The sequence below is a fragment of the Eptatretus burgeri genome, chromosome 18, assembly GCF_056783735.1.
Source record: "Eptatretus burgeri isolate ZD-2024b chromosome 18, Ebu_testis_v1, whole genome shotgun sequence".
Classification (NCBI taxonomy): domain Eukaryota; kingdom Metazoa; phylum Chordata; class Myxini; order Myxiniformes; family Myxinidae; genus Eptatretus; species Eptatretus burgeri.
The window spans coordinates 40738977-40753320 of record NC_140978.1 but is presented as its reverse complement, the minus strand read 5'-3'; the positions used below and the strand labels follow the sequence as shown (position 1 = coordinate 40753320).

Here is a 14344-nt window from a genome sequence, read left to right as displayed (position 1 = left end):
TTCCATCATTAAGAAATGGAAATAATATTGAACTACCCAGACTCTTCTGAGAGCCGGCCGACTGACCAAACTGAGCAACCAGGCAAGAAGGACCTCGGTCGGGGTGGTGACCAAGAACCCAATGACCACTCTGACAGAACTACAGAGTTCTTTGGCCACGATGGGAGAACCTGCAAGAAGGACAACAATCTCAACAGGTCGGTGTGAGGACTGCACGAGGCAGGTGGCACCCTCTTTTAAGAAAGAAGAAGGCCGGGACAGTTGGAGCCTCCCTGTGGAAAGCTGCGAGAGAAGCGGCACTGTGCGTGCGTGTGCTCTGCGACAAGTGACGGGGCCATTTTGCCTACGTGTTCACGTGCTGGTGGAAGTACTCTCCTCTTCCCAGTTTGACGAGGACCAGCCTGGACCAGGCTCCCCGTGCTCCTCCCGGTACTCCTCCTTGCTGGATCGCCTCTCCGCCATTACGCTCGTGCATCACTCCCTGAGTCTCTATAAAAGCCTTCAAGGGAGAAGCTTTGCCATCGTCCAGGTAAGGTTTTAGTTCGGAAACTACACGTGACAATATCTTGATCTTAGGGTACAAGTCCCTCTGTGAAACGTATCACAAAAGTAGTTTTTGAATTACAGACTTGTTCACGAAGTCACGAGTTTGACCGATTTCACCTTACCTCACATGACGTGAAATTCCTGAAAATCTGACAAATACTTCCAAATTTCAACATGCAGTGACATAACAGAAGATTATAAAGTCATATTTCATTTTTCATGAAGTACGGATATTCACCTCTCATTCGATATGTGACACACATTGGAGGATCCCGACTTGGATCTTACACCCGCTTGGATTTGCATTTACCTTTTTCCCAAATATTTTGTCCTCGATGTTCGTGGTGCAGAAGGTGACGCTTTGCACGTATCAGTCACCTGTCTGTGGTGAGGAGCGCGATGCTCTGAAGCTGATGCTCTTGACCAGATTGAACTTGCAGTACATTCATCTCGTCAGCCACTTTACGTGCGGCCTGTTCTGCCTGCCAGCGTCGCTCGCGCTCTATATCCAGGGCACCAACCAGGGCCTGCCAAAACCACACAGAGTTTCAACATTTATTTGGAACAAACACTGGAAGCATGGATTCATATTCATATGTTTACGAGCTCGCCCTGGATGCGCCGCTACCACGACTCACTCTGTACGTGGAGGCCTCGTGTTTTTGTGCAAAAAGAGGATCCAAAATATCGTCCTTTTCAGACTTGGTTCGATCACCAGAGCAAGTTTCGGAGCTGGTACTGCTCGCCAAGTCCTTGCTAAAAGGACAAAGAAACAATTATTGGTTAGAAGGTTACAAGATTGATGTGAAAGAAAATGACCATGCAACACAAAGCTGGAACATTGTGTTTTTTTTATAGAGGGCAGCCATCTTTGTGCATCACTGAGGACTGCCATGTTTGCTCATTACCGACGGCATCTTATGTGCTTCTTCTTCAATTCAACTTATCAGCTCCCTCTCTATTTTCTGGCGTTGCGTCCCATGGTTTTTCAGTTTTCCGCTGCTCTCCATACTGCCAGGATAAATGAATTAATCCAGTAACTACTTTGTAAAGCTTCTACAAGTATATTTTGGCCTTTGCGCTTAGCTGCAATCTTTCGTCCCTCTCTTCCTCCCACCTTGGAGTCACTTTGTTGTGTCGGTGCAATCATGCCGTTCTAAACAAGGCTTGAAAGTAAGGTGGGAGTGCCATCTCACACTTGCACATATGACCTTTCACTCTCACTAACCCTCAATTGCCTAATCTACTTTTCTACTTCCATGAACCTTAACTTTTGTATTAAAAACAGCACCTTCTATTGGTGTGCCACCCAACATGTGCAGCAGCGCGGTTCCTTCCACTCTCAGCGGCGCGGTCCCTTCCACTCTCAGCGGCGCGGTCCCTTCCACTCTCAGCGGCGCGGTCCCTTCCACTCTCAGCGGCGCGGTCCCTTCCACTCTCAGCGGCGCGGTCCCTTCCACTCTCAGCGGCGCGGTCCCTTCCACTCTCAGCGGCGCGGTCCCTTCCACTCTCAGCGGCGCGGTCCCTTCCACTCTCAGCGGCGCGGTCCCTTCCACTCTCAGCGGCGCGGTCCCTTCCACTCTCAGCGGCGCGGTCCCTTCCACTCTCAGCGGCGTGGTCCCTTCCACTCTCAGCGGCGCGGTCCCTTCCACTCTCAGCGGCACGGTCCCTTCCACTCTCAGCGGCGCGGTCCCTTCCACTCTCAGCGGCGCGGTCCCTTCCACTCTCAGTGGTGCGGTTCCCTCGGATCTCAGCGGTGCGAGTCCCTCCATGTGCAGCGGTGCGAGTCCCTCCATGTGCAGCGGTGCGAGTCCCTCCATGTGCAGCGGTGCGAGTCCCTCCATGTGCAGCGGTGCGAGTCCCTCCATGTGCAGCGGTGCGAGTCCCTCCATGTGCAGTGGTGTGAGTCCCTCCATGTGCAGCGGTGCGAGTCCCTCCACGTGCAGCGGTGCGAGTCCCTCCACGTGCAGCGGTGCGAGTCCCTCCACGTGCAGCGGTGCGAGTCCCTCCATGTGCAGCGGTGCGAGTCCCTCCATGTGCAGCGGTGCGAGTCCCTCCACGTGCAGCGGTGCGAGTCCCTCCACGTGCAGCGGGTTGACTTTGTGCGATGTCCGATTCCTCGGAGTTTGGTGTGGATCTAAAAGATGGCACATTCTGCAGAGAAAAATGTAAAAAATGGATGCAAAACAAAAAGTATCTTCCATCCCTTGTAATAAATCATTGTATTTCAATTTGAAATATTCAGCACCATCTCAGATCATCCCCAATCCAAAACCATGACCTTTTCTACCCCCCACTAAGCCACCCCCAAACCCTCCACCTTCCAATTTTCCCTCCTTGGAGTTTCCTTATGTGTCCATATTATCCAGTCCATGCATGCGTGTTTCGCATCATCTTTTTGTCTGTTACATCCTGATCCGTTCAGTGTACTCGCTCATCAATGTGTCTCAACTCTGTGTACCAAAAAAGGTTCTTAAACAATAATAAGAAAACAGGTTAGAAAAATAACATTTGTATAAAAATTAAAAAACATCCCCCCCCAAAAAAACAACCAAACAAGGTAGGGTATGTGTGTGTGTGTGTGTGTGTGTGTGTGTGTGTGTGTGTGTGTGTGTGTGTGTGTGTGTGTGTGTGTGTGTGTGTGTGTGTGTGTGCGTGTGTGTGTGTGTGTGTGTGTGTGTGTGTGTAATAAACCTTTTGTTCATAAAAACCTGTACGTAGTCATTTGAGGTACGGCACTTCGCCATTAAGCGCGAGTGAATTGGCTTTAAAAATCCATTAACGGAATGATTGGAAAACACACATTTAATGCACGATTAAAAGATTAACTCGACACCTCTCATCCATGTCAGCCTCTGCCATGGTCATACCAGAACGAGCCGATTCGTCACACTGTCACAGATGTTTAACCCCAATATGGGGTCGTTCAAAAATTATGTAACACTTTATATTTTTTTTTTCCGGTAGGTGTGTACAGGCTCAATTAAAACCTTACTAATAATTTTTATTCAACATACGATTCGATTTTTCGGGGTCCCTCATCATGATTCACACTCAACCCAAACAAGCCAATGGAAATCTGATGCAACAAACCTGGAAACAGTGTATAATCAGCAGAGGCCTACAGGCCTAAAGTGCTAGGCCCACCAGAAAACCAAGATGGCGGCAATATCATTTTGCCTGATGCGGGTGTGGTCCTGGAGCCGTCCGGCTAATGAGTGCACATTTCAAAAATCGACCCCCAACAAGAACCCCAACAACAAACAACAACAACAATAGCGACATGGAGCTCTTGTCGACCTGCGACATGTCAAAGGTAAAAATTGTTGAAGAACAATCACTTACAAGGTACAAATACAAACTGTACCGGATCCAAGAGTGGATGGATTTCCTCCTCATAACGTTGAAAACGTTTTTCAACATCAGACGATTCGGGATCATTCCGTAGTCCTGCAGATTCGGTGCACTCTTCAAGCGACAGACCCTCATCACATTTTAACTCTCCCCGAGCAGGTGAATCCTCCTCAACTGCAGTCGCGACCTTTAAACACAAGTCAACATCAAAACTCAAAACGATCCAACCTAATGTCACAGCAATAAATTAATAGTAAAACAGGATAATTGCCTCAACGGGTTGCGGTTGTGGTTTTCGATTCATTTGTGAATCAAGGAACTCGAGGTATTCTTCTTTGGGAGGAAGCGCATTGAGGAGAAGCTCCTCCATTATGTTGTCCGACTTCTTGCCCATTACGTCTGTACCGTCGAGAGTTTGCAGGAAAGGCAAAGCATGAAACACCGCGTCCCGGTAGCCTGCATGCGGAGAGCATGGATAGTCTTGTTTTAACACCGAGAAGATAACTTGCTATGTTGGACAGAAATGTATATTTGTTTGTAAAACAAACAAAAAAATGGTCAGTTGGCAAGTTATTTCAGTTTTTTGCAAGTCCTACAGATATTTGCAGATCTAAATATGCAAATATATGGTTATGTAAACATCCACCAAATTTGGATATGTAAATACTAGTAATAGGTTTACACAACCACCCTTAACCATGCTGTGGAATGTCGGTCAAGTCACTCACAGCGTTCCAAAAAAAGTGTTTTCTGTACGCATGGGCAGCAGGGTGGTTCATGGATCAGTAATAAACGGACTCGACCTCGCTTCGCTCGGCCTCGGCCGAATTACGGATGTGTGCACATCCAGATATGGCGAGCGAGCATGCATAATACTCACAGAGAAAATTTCTTGTGCAAAGGGGACAGGTCAAAGAATGAGCTCAAAACTCCCTCTAAAATAAAATCGATTTGGAAACGTTTTGGAGGTTGTGTTAATATGATGTTATGATTGCAATAACGCAGCGACGCAGTTACAAGATGATGGCATCCAATCACAATGGTGTCGCGTGATGACATCATGTTGCTATTTAGCAAAACAATCAACATTTTTGATGTGTTTAACCTTTACAATAAACTAAAAGGTCGAAGAATACAGATGTTTTCTCAGCACAAGGAATGCAGATTCACCTTTAACCTGGCAGGTGGGATTACTGCCAGAATTTTTTTGTACACAGAGGCAGGAGAGTGAATGAAGACCCTTTAAGGAGGAGCACATTGATTGGAGACCTGACAGCTTGTTTCCCTGCAACTCCAAGCATTTCAGGTTATATTCTGTGCCGTGCAATTCACTCAGCCCTGAGCAACACAGAGGTGATGGAAATGGACATGTTAACCAGATTTTCAAGATCAGGTGTCCTTTCATTTTTTTTAAATGGGTTCGCGAGCATTCGCAACAAGCGCATGCGCTCGGGTAGGTGCACACAGATGGCACGTACCAGAAACATCTTCGATACGGTTGTATGATAAGTTGAGAATCTGCAGATTCTTTAAGCCATGGAGGTCTGCAAAAGTCGGAGGGGGTGGGGGGGGGGAACCGCTCAACAAACAGAGAAGAGGCAATTTCAAAATTAAACTCGAGCAAAGTCAATGGCATACCGTTGCAAATTCCAACACTTCACACCTTAAGCAAATTTGAAAGATGGCAAAAAGTTCCACTAGGAATGACCCAATATGAAATTGAGTTAAAAAACACATTATATTTTCACCCCTGTGAGCGTAGGTCCCCCACCCGCTGAGGTATGAAACCGGGGGTCAAATCCCAAAAAAATGGCGGTAATAAGAGCAGTTATGAAAAATAAAGTTTTAAAATGCAGTAAATGGCAGGAAGTCAATTTCAAAACGTCCTGGCAAGTGAATCCGATCGTAGAGTAATGTGCGACTGCCAACATCGATAAACCACACAGGAAGTCACAAAACAAACAGGTGGACAGCATTGTGTGAGTAAATCACCATCGCTTGGCTAAGTGGATAAGTACGTGGAAAAAATAAATACATAAAACAAGAGCAAAATCGATGGCGCTCAATTGCAAATCCTCACGCTTCCCACACAAAGCAAAGTTGAAAGATGGCAAGAACCTCCACCAGGAATGACCCAATATCAAATTTTGAGTTTAAATAAAAATCTTGTTTTGACCCCTGTGACCCTAAGTCCCCACCCCCTGGGTCATGTACCGGGGGTCAAAACCCCCCAAAAAAGAAAATATCCATTTAAAATTTTTTTTTTTTATATATACATATATATTGCAATCTATTTCATGCATCCTCAATATTGATTGCATATACAAAGTTTCATTTAAAAATGTTTTAAAATGTGCCCATAATTGCATTCTTTGGTATTTGACCTTTTGACCCCACCCCAAGGTCCCAGAGGACAAAGCCAAAAATGATACTGCTCTCACACCTTCTTGTCATGTGGTGATCACAACTACCAAGTTTGGTGAATTGCTGCACAACTGTTTATGAGGACATAGCATAACAAATTGACAGACAGAGACAGACAGACAGACAGACAGACAGACAGACAGACAGACAGACAGACAGACAGACAGACAGAGACAGAGCCAATTAAAACTTCCCCCTTGTTTTTTTTTTTCAAGCATGGAGATAGTAAAACCACCAAGTAAGGAGCAAAAATAACAGGATTAAAAGCATCATCTGATACAGTAAGCAAATGAACAACATCCCTTTTGTGAAATGACGTGGCACATGAGATTAAACAAGGAATTCATCCCAGATATTGTTCAGTTATATGTCTGTAAATCTTATCGTAAGACACTTGGGGCCAAATTTACAAAAGGCGTTAAAGAGAAAGACACGTTTGGAATCGCTAACCGCGCGATGATCATCCCTTCAAAGTTAGTCGCTAATCGCCGAAGAGCGATTATTATCTAATGCGTGATCAAAACCGAATCACAGGAGTTTAAATAGCAAAGAAACATTTACAAATCGGCAAGGGCGTGTTTAAGAGTGCGTTAAGGCCTTGAAGCAAGCATTGCATCCTTACTACAATTCACGGACCAGTGTTTGTGTGTTTGTTTGACGCACGACTCCTCCTACAGTTCTGGCCTGATTACATCCAGACCTGCTACATAGCATCAGCACGACCCCAATTAGCGCATAGGGGTGTTTTTATCTTTGCTGGTGGTCTTCAAGGTGGCGGGGGTTGGGAGAGTGGGGTAGGGGGCTGGAGACGCAAATTATCTATTTAAATATGTTTCGTGTAGCACCACTCGAGGTGGGAAAGGGTATTACAAGTCCCCATCCTTTACAGTACAATACAGTATTCCTGTCCCTACATTTTCTAGCACAGTGAGGTGTTTTGAATTATAAGCAGTACGTATGTTTTTGCTTCATTCACGTAACCAGGGATTTTTGGGGTTTTTTTTGGGAGCAATTGAGGCAGGTGTCAGTTGCCCAAATAAAGGTATGTGTCAGAAGAATGTGCTGTATGCTTGGAACAAGATCGTCAGTTTGGTGGATACTCTGCTAGTGCCTTAAAATTGGCAGTTTACATGAGATGTTTGCTTGAATTAGCTCAAGGAGGCAGAATAGTATAGGTTCGCCGACGTGCATCGAGAATCTTCGAGGATAGATGCTATCCTCTTCTCCTTCTTCTTCTTCTTCTTCTTGCGTATGGCAGCTGGCTGCCAGGTAGCTATCATTTTGTTAGGACACGATGATGCCACTGATGCTGTGCCCATATACCAGTACACTGGTACTCATTTCACCGACCTCGGAAGGATGACAGGCTGAGTCAACCCCACATGGTGTTAATTAAGTGGAAAACAGGGCTTGAACTGAGGACACTAAGATCCAAAGCCAGCCACCCTAAACGCTAAGCCAACACCAGGCTTCTTGCAATCCTCTGGAGAAGAATGACAATATCAAATTTGTACAGAGTTCCAGACTCTCGAAGGAATCATTTCTTTAGCTGCTGAATCTAGTGCAAGAAGACCTCGATCAACCTACGATGAGAAGAAATACGTGCCGAATCCTCTCCACCAATTGTCCGTAGTGCTGCGATTCCGTGCAAGTGCATCATTTCAGGATTTCACAGGCTAATAAGCTGTTTAGATGTGCACAACTAATCGGCTGTTTATCTCCCTTCATAAATTGGTATTTAGACGTACGATTAGCCGTGTGCATACAATAAAGCTTTTGTCAGCGTTTAAGGGTTTGGCGCGTGTTAGCAAGCTGGTAGCTAAGCATCTTACTATAATTCACCGTCTGTCTGTCTGTCTGTCTGTCTGTTCCCAGGTACCACAAAAACGGCTGAACCGATCGCAACCATTTTTGGGTGTGTAATCCTGGGCACCTTTGGAGTAAAATAGGCATAAATATAATAACATGACGCCCTTGACCGCTCCCGTTGGGAGTGCGTGCTTCTAGTGTTGTAAATTTGGCCCATATTTTCAGGAAATCGTGCAAAGAAAACTCCCTAATGACATTAAAGACCAAATACATTTTCGAGCAATCACATTAAACATCGATTAAAGAAAACAATATCAAGCACTCACCTTCAATGCTAACAAGTCGGTTGCAAGAGAGGTTAAGGGTGCGCAGCTGAGGCAGCGAAGCCACTCCCTTCATGCTGCTCAGTCGATTGGACGACAACTCCAGGTACAGCAGATGCATCAGCGGAGGCAGGCCGGTCAGGTTTTCCAGCCGGTTGCAGTGAAAATTTAGCAGTTTCACCACTGGAGGGATGACCAACCCCTGCAGACTGCGGCATGACATACAAATCCTCGCATGTCCCAAAACACTATACACTTTCGATAGCAAAGATCAGAGGTCCCTTAAACCTGTAACAATCATTACCTATCATCGTACGTTCAATACCCATCATCATCATACTTTCATTACCTATTGATCCATTTTCAATGTTAGCTTCGAAAGGATTATAAATAACTGAAAACTTCACACTTTCTCTGCCACAAATCTACAGCAAATTAAAAATCCTGTCTTAACCCTCCCAGTTGTAATGGATGAAATATCCACCAAAATTTGTGAATCCATCAACAAATATGAATGCACCTGCGAATGCACAAGCGCCAAGATTCCATGTGGCACACGCATGCCGCCACTGGCATACGTGTGCCTCCACGTGGCGTACATGTCCCTCAACATGGCAGGTGACAGCAAGGGCAGGTGTGTGTTCATGGCACCAGGCAACCACTTGTGACAGAAGCGTCGAGAATGAGGTAGTTCCATGTTGCTGTCATGGGCACTGGCCATACAGGACCATGAAGCTCAGAGAAGGTTGGGGGGAAATTCTCCAAGGAGAGCAGCCAATAAACAAGCAGTGGCCAATTGTCCACCATGTGCATCTATCCTCACCTATCGCTCATTCTTTTCCACATCCCTTATTTGTCCAATTCACCTTCTATGTTGGCCCCCAACCCTCCTGTTGGCATGTGTCACCCCTCTGTTCTATTGTTCCTTTTATTCCGTTATGTCCTCATCCGTTCAATGTTCTAGCAACTCCACGAACCTCCAAGTTGTATTTTTTTTAAGATAAGATTTTCAATTGTTTAATTGCATGTGCAATACTGTATTTCCCTTATGAGGAATATCTTCTTTCTTACAAATATATTAGAAGAAAAAGCTAAATGTGACTGCGCGAATGGTGGCATGGAAAGGGTGCCTTATCTGAACTCGAAATGTCACACTCCGTTGTTAAGTCTATGGTGGACGAACCTCCTTGATATTTACGCAAAAGCCCAAGGCACAGGTGTCATTCATTGACTGCAGGTAAGCTCGTTAACTTCACTCATCAGGGCGATCCACGAGCAGATGACGACGCCAACGCCATTGCAGTTCTCTTGCATGCGGTACAATGTTTCCTGTGTTGTGCTGCACCATACACAGTTACCTTGGATGGGAAATAATGTTATGGGTAATCTGAAGTCAATATAAAGAGCGAGAAATTTTTTTTTTTTGACTTTTACAAAACCCAATAACCTTGTAATATTACATCAATATAATCCAATCCAATCCATTGGGACCGTACTCTGTGCAGAGCGTGGTGCTGCCTAAGCAGTTTCCTTGGCTATTGGGCACAATCCTGGACGGGTCGCCACTCCGATACAGGGTAACAGAAAGCTGGCACTCATTTTTCCGACCACAGGATGACAGACTGAGTCAACCTCACCTCGTGTTCATTCAACGGCAGACAGCGCTTCAAACACAGGACCCGAAGATCTCAGGCCAGCCTTAACCAACCTTCACCATGAAGCCAACACCAAGCTAATGTCAACATAAACCATGGTTTAATTACCTCTACTACCGAAGGTGAAGGAGGTTATGTTTTCACCCCGTTGTGTCTGTTTGTTAATTGCCGGAATCCTTCGAATTTCAGCAATTATGTTGGTCGGTTGTGTGTGTGTCATTCTGTGTGTCTGTCTGTCTGTTTGTGTGTTTGTTTACCCTGTAGCAGCCACACCGTTTCAGCGATCATGACCAAACTGGGTACAGACGTCGGCCATGGTCCAACTGAGACACTTGTCGTTTTTGGTGAATCTAGGTCAAAGGTCAAGGTCAAGGTCACCGAAAAACCGAAATTCTTATTTTCGCAATAACATCCGCTAAAATGGTCGTATCGACTTCAAACCAAATCCAAAATGTGCATCTTCCAATTCTGCATCCAACCATATGTCTCATTGGGGTGTCACACCAACACCCTTCTTCGCGGTCGGCGGTCGAACGTCAGGGGGGTCGGGTCAAAAATTTCAAATTGCGATAAAAACGCCATTTCAAGTCCGATTGACACCCAAGTTATGATCATGACCAAACTAAGTGCTATTACCCATTAAACAGTAGCACTATTGACTTATAAGTACCAAATTGATTTCCAGGTTTTTGTTTTTTCAGAGATCATGGAGATATGACAAAGTTATTCCGGCAATTCCTTGCTCAACGAGCAATTTCATTTGTGTGTTTGTGTGCAGGATATCTCTAAAAGTTGTGGACGGATACAGATGAAATTTGGTGAGCAGTTCGGGTGTGTGACGAGGACGAACTGATTAGATTTTGCTGAAGATCTTGATCTGGATTCAATAATTTTTTTAAGTGATTCTTCACCATTGAGAGATCGGGCTCGACTAATATATAGAACGATATCTCAAAAAGTTGCGGACTGATCCGGATGAAACTTGGTGAAAAAGTTGGTGTGTGACCATGACGAATTGTTTCAACTTTGGTGACGATCCGAATCCGGATCTGGATATGAGAATTATTTAATTTTCAAAGTGATTCTTCACCATTGAGAGATTCGGGCCAAAACCGATATAGTACTGTATAGCATGATATTTCAAAAATGTATTAGGTCCGATATGTTCTCATATATCAGGCATTACGTGGTGGAGGTATGTGCTCGACCGAGTGCCCTTCTAGTTAACATTCTGTTTCACCATTTCAAAGGAATTTCTATGAAGTAGGAATGGTACACAGAGGCAGGAAAGATGCAGAAAAGTTGGGAGGGGGGGGGTTATGCTTGTAACATCCATCAAAAGAACAGCACATGCGTTGATGTATCTTCCCACCTGCAGAAGAACACAAATACAACACCACTTGGTTGCGCGCCTACCTCCGCCAAGATGAACAGTTTAAGTTTTGCATCCCACTGATATGCCATATCTGGATCAAGACCTTAACCAAAATCTATTTGGCTCGTTCTAGCCACCTACGCAACTCATGCACCAAGTTTTGTCATAATCCATCCACAACTTTTTGAGATATCGTGCTGTATTTCTTGTTTTCGCCCCATCACTCAATGGTGAAAAATCACTTTAAAAAAATTATCGGATCTGAATCTGGATCTTCAGCAAAAACGAATAATATAGTGGGGCAACTTGGCTAAATATAGCATAACAATTGTGTATTTTGTGAGGAAAGCACCAAATTTGGCACACTAGTAGCCTATCATATTATGAACAGATTTGGATATTGGGCCATCTCAAAATTTTTGATGGCAGTGGAAAGTGGCAGTGGAAAAAAAAAATCAGCGGCTGAATTTGAGATGGCCCAATATCCAAATCTGTTCATAATATGATAGGCTACTAGTGTGCCAAATTTGGTGCTTCCCTCACAAATTGCACAATTGTTATGCTAAGTTGCCCCACTATCGTTATGCTAAGTTGCCCAATTAGTGGGGCAACTTAGCTAAATATAGCATAACAAGATTTAAACCTGTTTCCTCAGCACATCACAACGGCCCATAAATTGACCGACGGGGATGAAGCAGCACGAGTCACTGTGCGTGAGATGCTGCCGCAGAAAATGGAGGAAAACCGAAACTGGATTCGTGATGTGTGGTTTAGCGGCGAGGCACACTTTCACGTCCAACGGTGCTGTCAATTCACACATTTTTGGGGGAGGTCAACGCCCGGATGAGGTTGAGGTGAGGTCGCTTAAGGGTCGGAAAGTCACTGCTTTTGTGGCCGTCAGCTGCAGAGGTGTGTTTGGGCCGTGTTGGTTTGACGACAAAAACGTAAGAACGCTTACCGTCAATCAAGAACGATACCGGTCTCCACACAATCTCGACCTCGACCTCGACCCGCCGGATTCGTTCCTCTGGGGAGCTTGTGAGGATTACGTCTACAAAGGAACACCCGAGATCTGGACCTGATCGCAAAACGAGTTTCATGTCTCCACCATTTGGGTTCAATATTTGGAGTTAATTTTTTTTTGCTGTATTACTCAACGTTTTGGTTGATAAATTTTTGAAGTGGTTAAACTTTCATTGACACACCCTGTACGTCCAGAGACATAGCCTTGACCTCTTGTTTAACATTTGGGGCGTTGCTTCCTTCGTCCAGTGAGAAGCAGCCTTAGCATATTTTTTAAAAAACACACAGAGTGAAAAGTGTATAAACAGTCTGTCAGGTTGATGGTGACAACGAGATGATGGTGATGATGAACATGACAATACCTCGTTATCTTTCGGTCAATCAGAGACAATTCCTGCATCTCCAAACGCCCTTTCAGAAGTCCAGGAGATACGGCGACTTCATCCCTGTGAAATAAATAAATAAATAAAATTAAAAATAAATAAATTTTATATATATATATATATATATATATATATATATATATATAAATAAATAAAATAATCTAGAGGGGGAGCACTCGGTAGAGTGCAAAACCTCCGCCGCCAATACTGCTCGGTTACTCAAGTGAACCTGATATCCTATTCATTCAATTTGACGTCAACAGTGCTCACAGAGTTATAGTTTTCAACTTTCCCTTTTACTTTTAACTTTTACATACTCAATTCATTCGTCATAACTAGATTCCTTGAGACAGAAATTGATTTTACGTGGGTATATCCACCTGAAGTTCCAAAATCAGCCGCAATTATAATTTTGGCATGTTTTTTTTGTTGGAAATCACTTATAACATGAAGATATGCAAAAAAAAAAATCGAAATTTTGTTGAAAAAAAATGTGCAAATTTTTTTTTTCTCCAACAATTTTTTTTTGGGGGGGGGGGACCAAGTCCAAAATCTAATGGCATGATCCTTGGACCATATCTCACCCCCGCCCCCCCCCCAAGTTTCGTCGAAATCCGTCGAGGAGTTTTTCCGTAATACTGTTCACAAACAAACAAACAAACAGAAAGGGGTGAAAACAGTAACCTCCATCCATCTTCGGTGGCGGAGGTTAATAAAAAATAAAACAAATAAAATAAATAAATAAATAAATAAATAATAAAGAAATAATGATAAAAAATTAATTAATTAAAATATATACTGTATATATATAATTATTTAAATAAATAAATAATAAAAAATAAATAAATAATAATAAAATTTAATTAATTAATTGAAATATATACTGTATATATATATATAATTATTTAAATAAATTTTTTTTTTTTTAAAGGAAGAAGCACCGTATAAGCACCAAACGAACTGGAGAGTTCATAGAGCACACAATAGTCCGTGTAATCGCCAGTCTTTCCGCTCTTATACACCACTCAATGGGCCTGCCTGTTACGTGCATACCTTCGATGGTTTGTTTCATGCGGTAAGAATGTCCGCTCCGAGTCTGGGGAATCGGTGGTTCGAAAATACTATATACAGTAAGTACAGTGTACTTTAAAAATGGTACGTGCTGTTTCCTTGCTCGACAGTACTGCAGTCTTTCACGACACAACACTACACTACACTCGGTGCCATATTTCCGCGTTCAAAGGAGTCATGCCTCCTGCAAAATGAAAAAACCCACAACAGGGTCAAGATTTGTACATTAAACTCTTCACAGAAAACACCAGCAAACCGGGGTCTCTCACTTGACGCGAACACCACGAAGCATCCGTTAAAAAAAGTAAAATAAAATAAAATAAAAAAAAAAACCGCGCCGAAAACAACTTCCGGGTCACAGAATGGGGGGAGCGGATGGGG

At 43.9% G+C, this 14344-nt stretch overlaps 1 protein-coding gene across 6 annotated transcripts in view; it reads right to left on the bottom strand.

The window, feature by feature from the left end:
• The window catches only part of LRRCC1 (leucine rich repeat and coiled-coil centrosomal protein 1), a 55289-nt gene extending 40983 nt beyond the window's left edge, over positions 1–14306 (bottom strand). For 2 of the 6 annotated variants that reach the window (XM_085863772.1, XM_085863775.1), the window contains exons 1-9: positions 8977–9134; positions 8460–8665; positions 5379–5444; positions 5071–5238; positions 4172–4356; positions 3914–4087; positions 1838–2700; positions 1185–1302; positions 925–1073 (exon numbers count right to left, since the gene is read on the bottom strand). In XM_085863772.1, coding sequence (XP_085719898.1) covers positions 925–1073; positions 1185–1302; positions 1838–2700; positions 3914–4087; positions 4172–4356; positions 5071–5238; positions 5379–5444; positions 8460–8665; positions 8977–9032 — 1985 coding nt within the window. In that variant the 5' untranslated portion in view covers positions 9033–9134. Of the gene's footprint in view, positions 1–924; positions 1074–1184; positions 1303–1837; positions 2701–3913; positions 4088–4171; positions 4357–5070; positions 5239–5378; positions 5445–8459; positions 8666–8976; positions 9135–9639; positions 9815–12871; positions 12956–13945 lie in introns of those variants that run through there. The other 4 variants (XM_085863776.1, XM_085863773.1, XM_085863777.1 and 1 more) reach the window with 4 other exon arrangements.
• Positions 14307–14344: the final 38 nt, after the last annotated feature.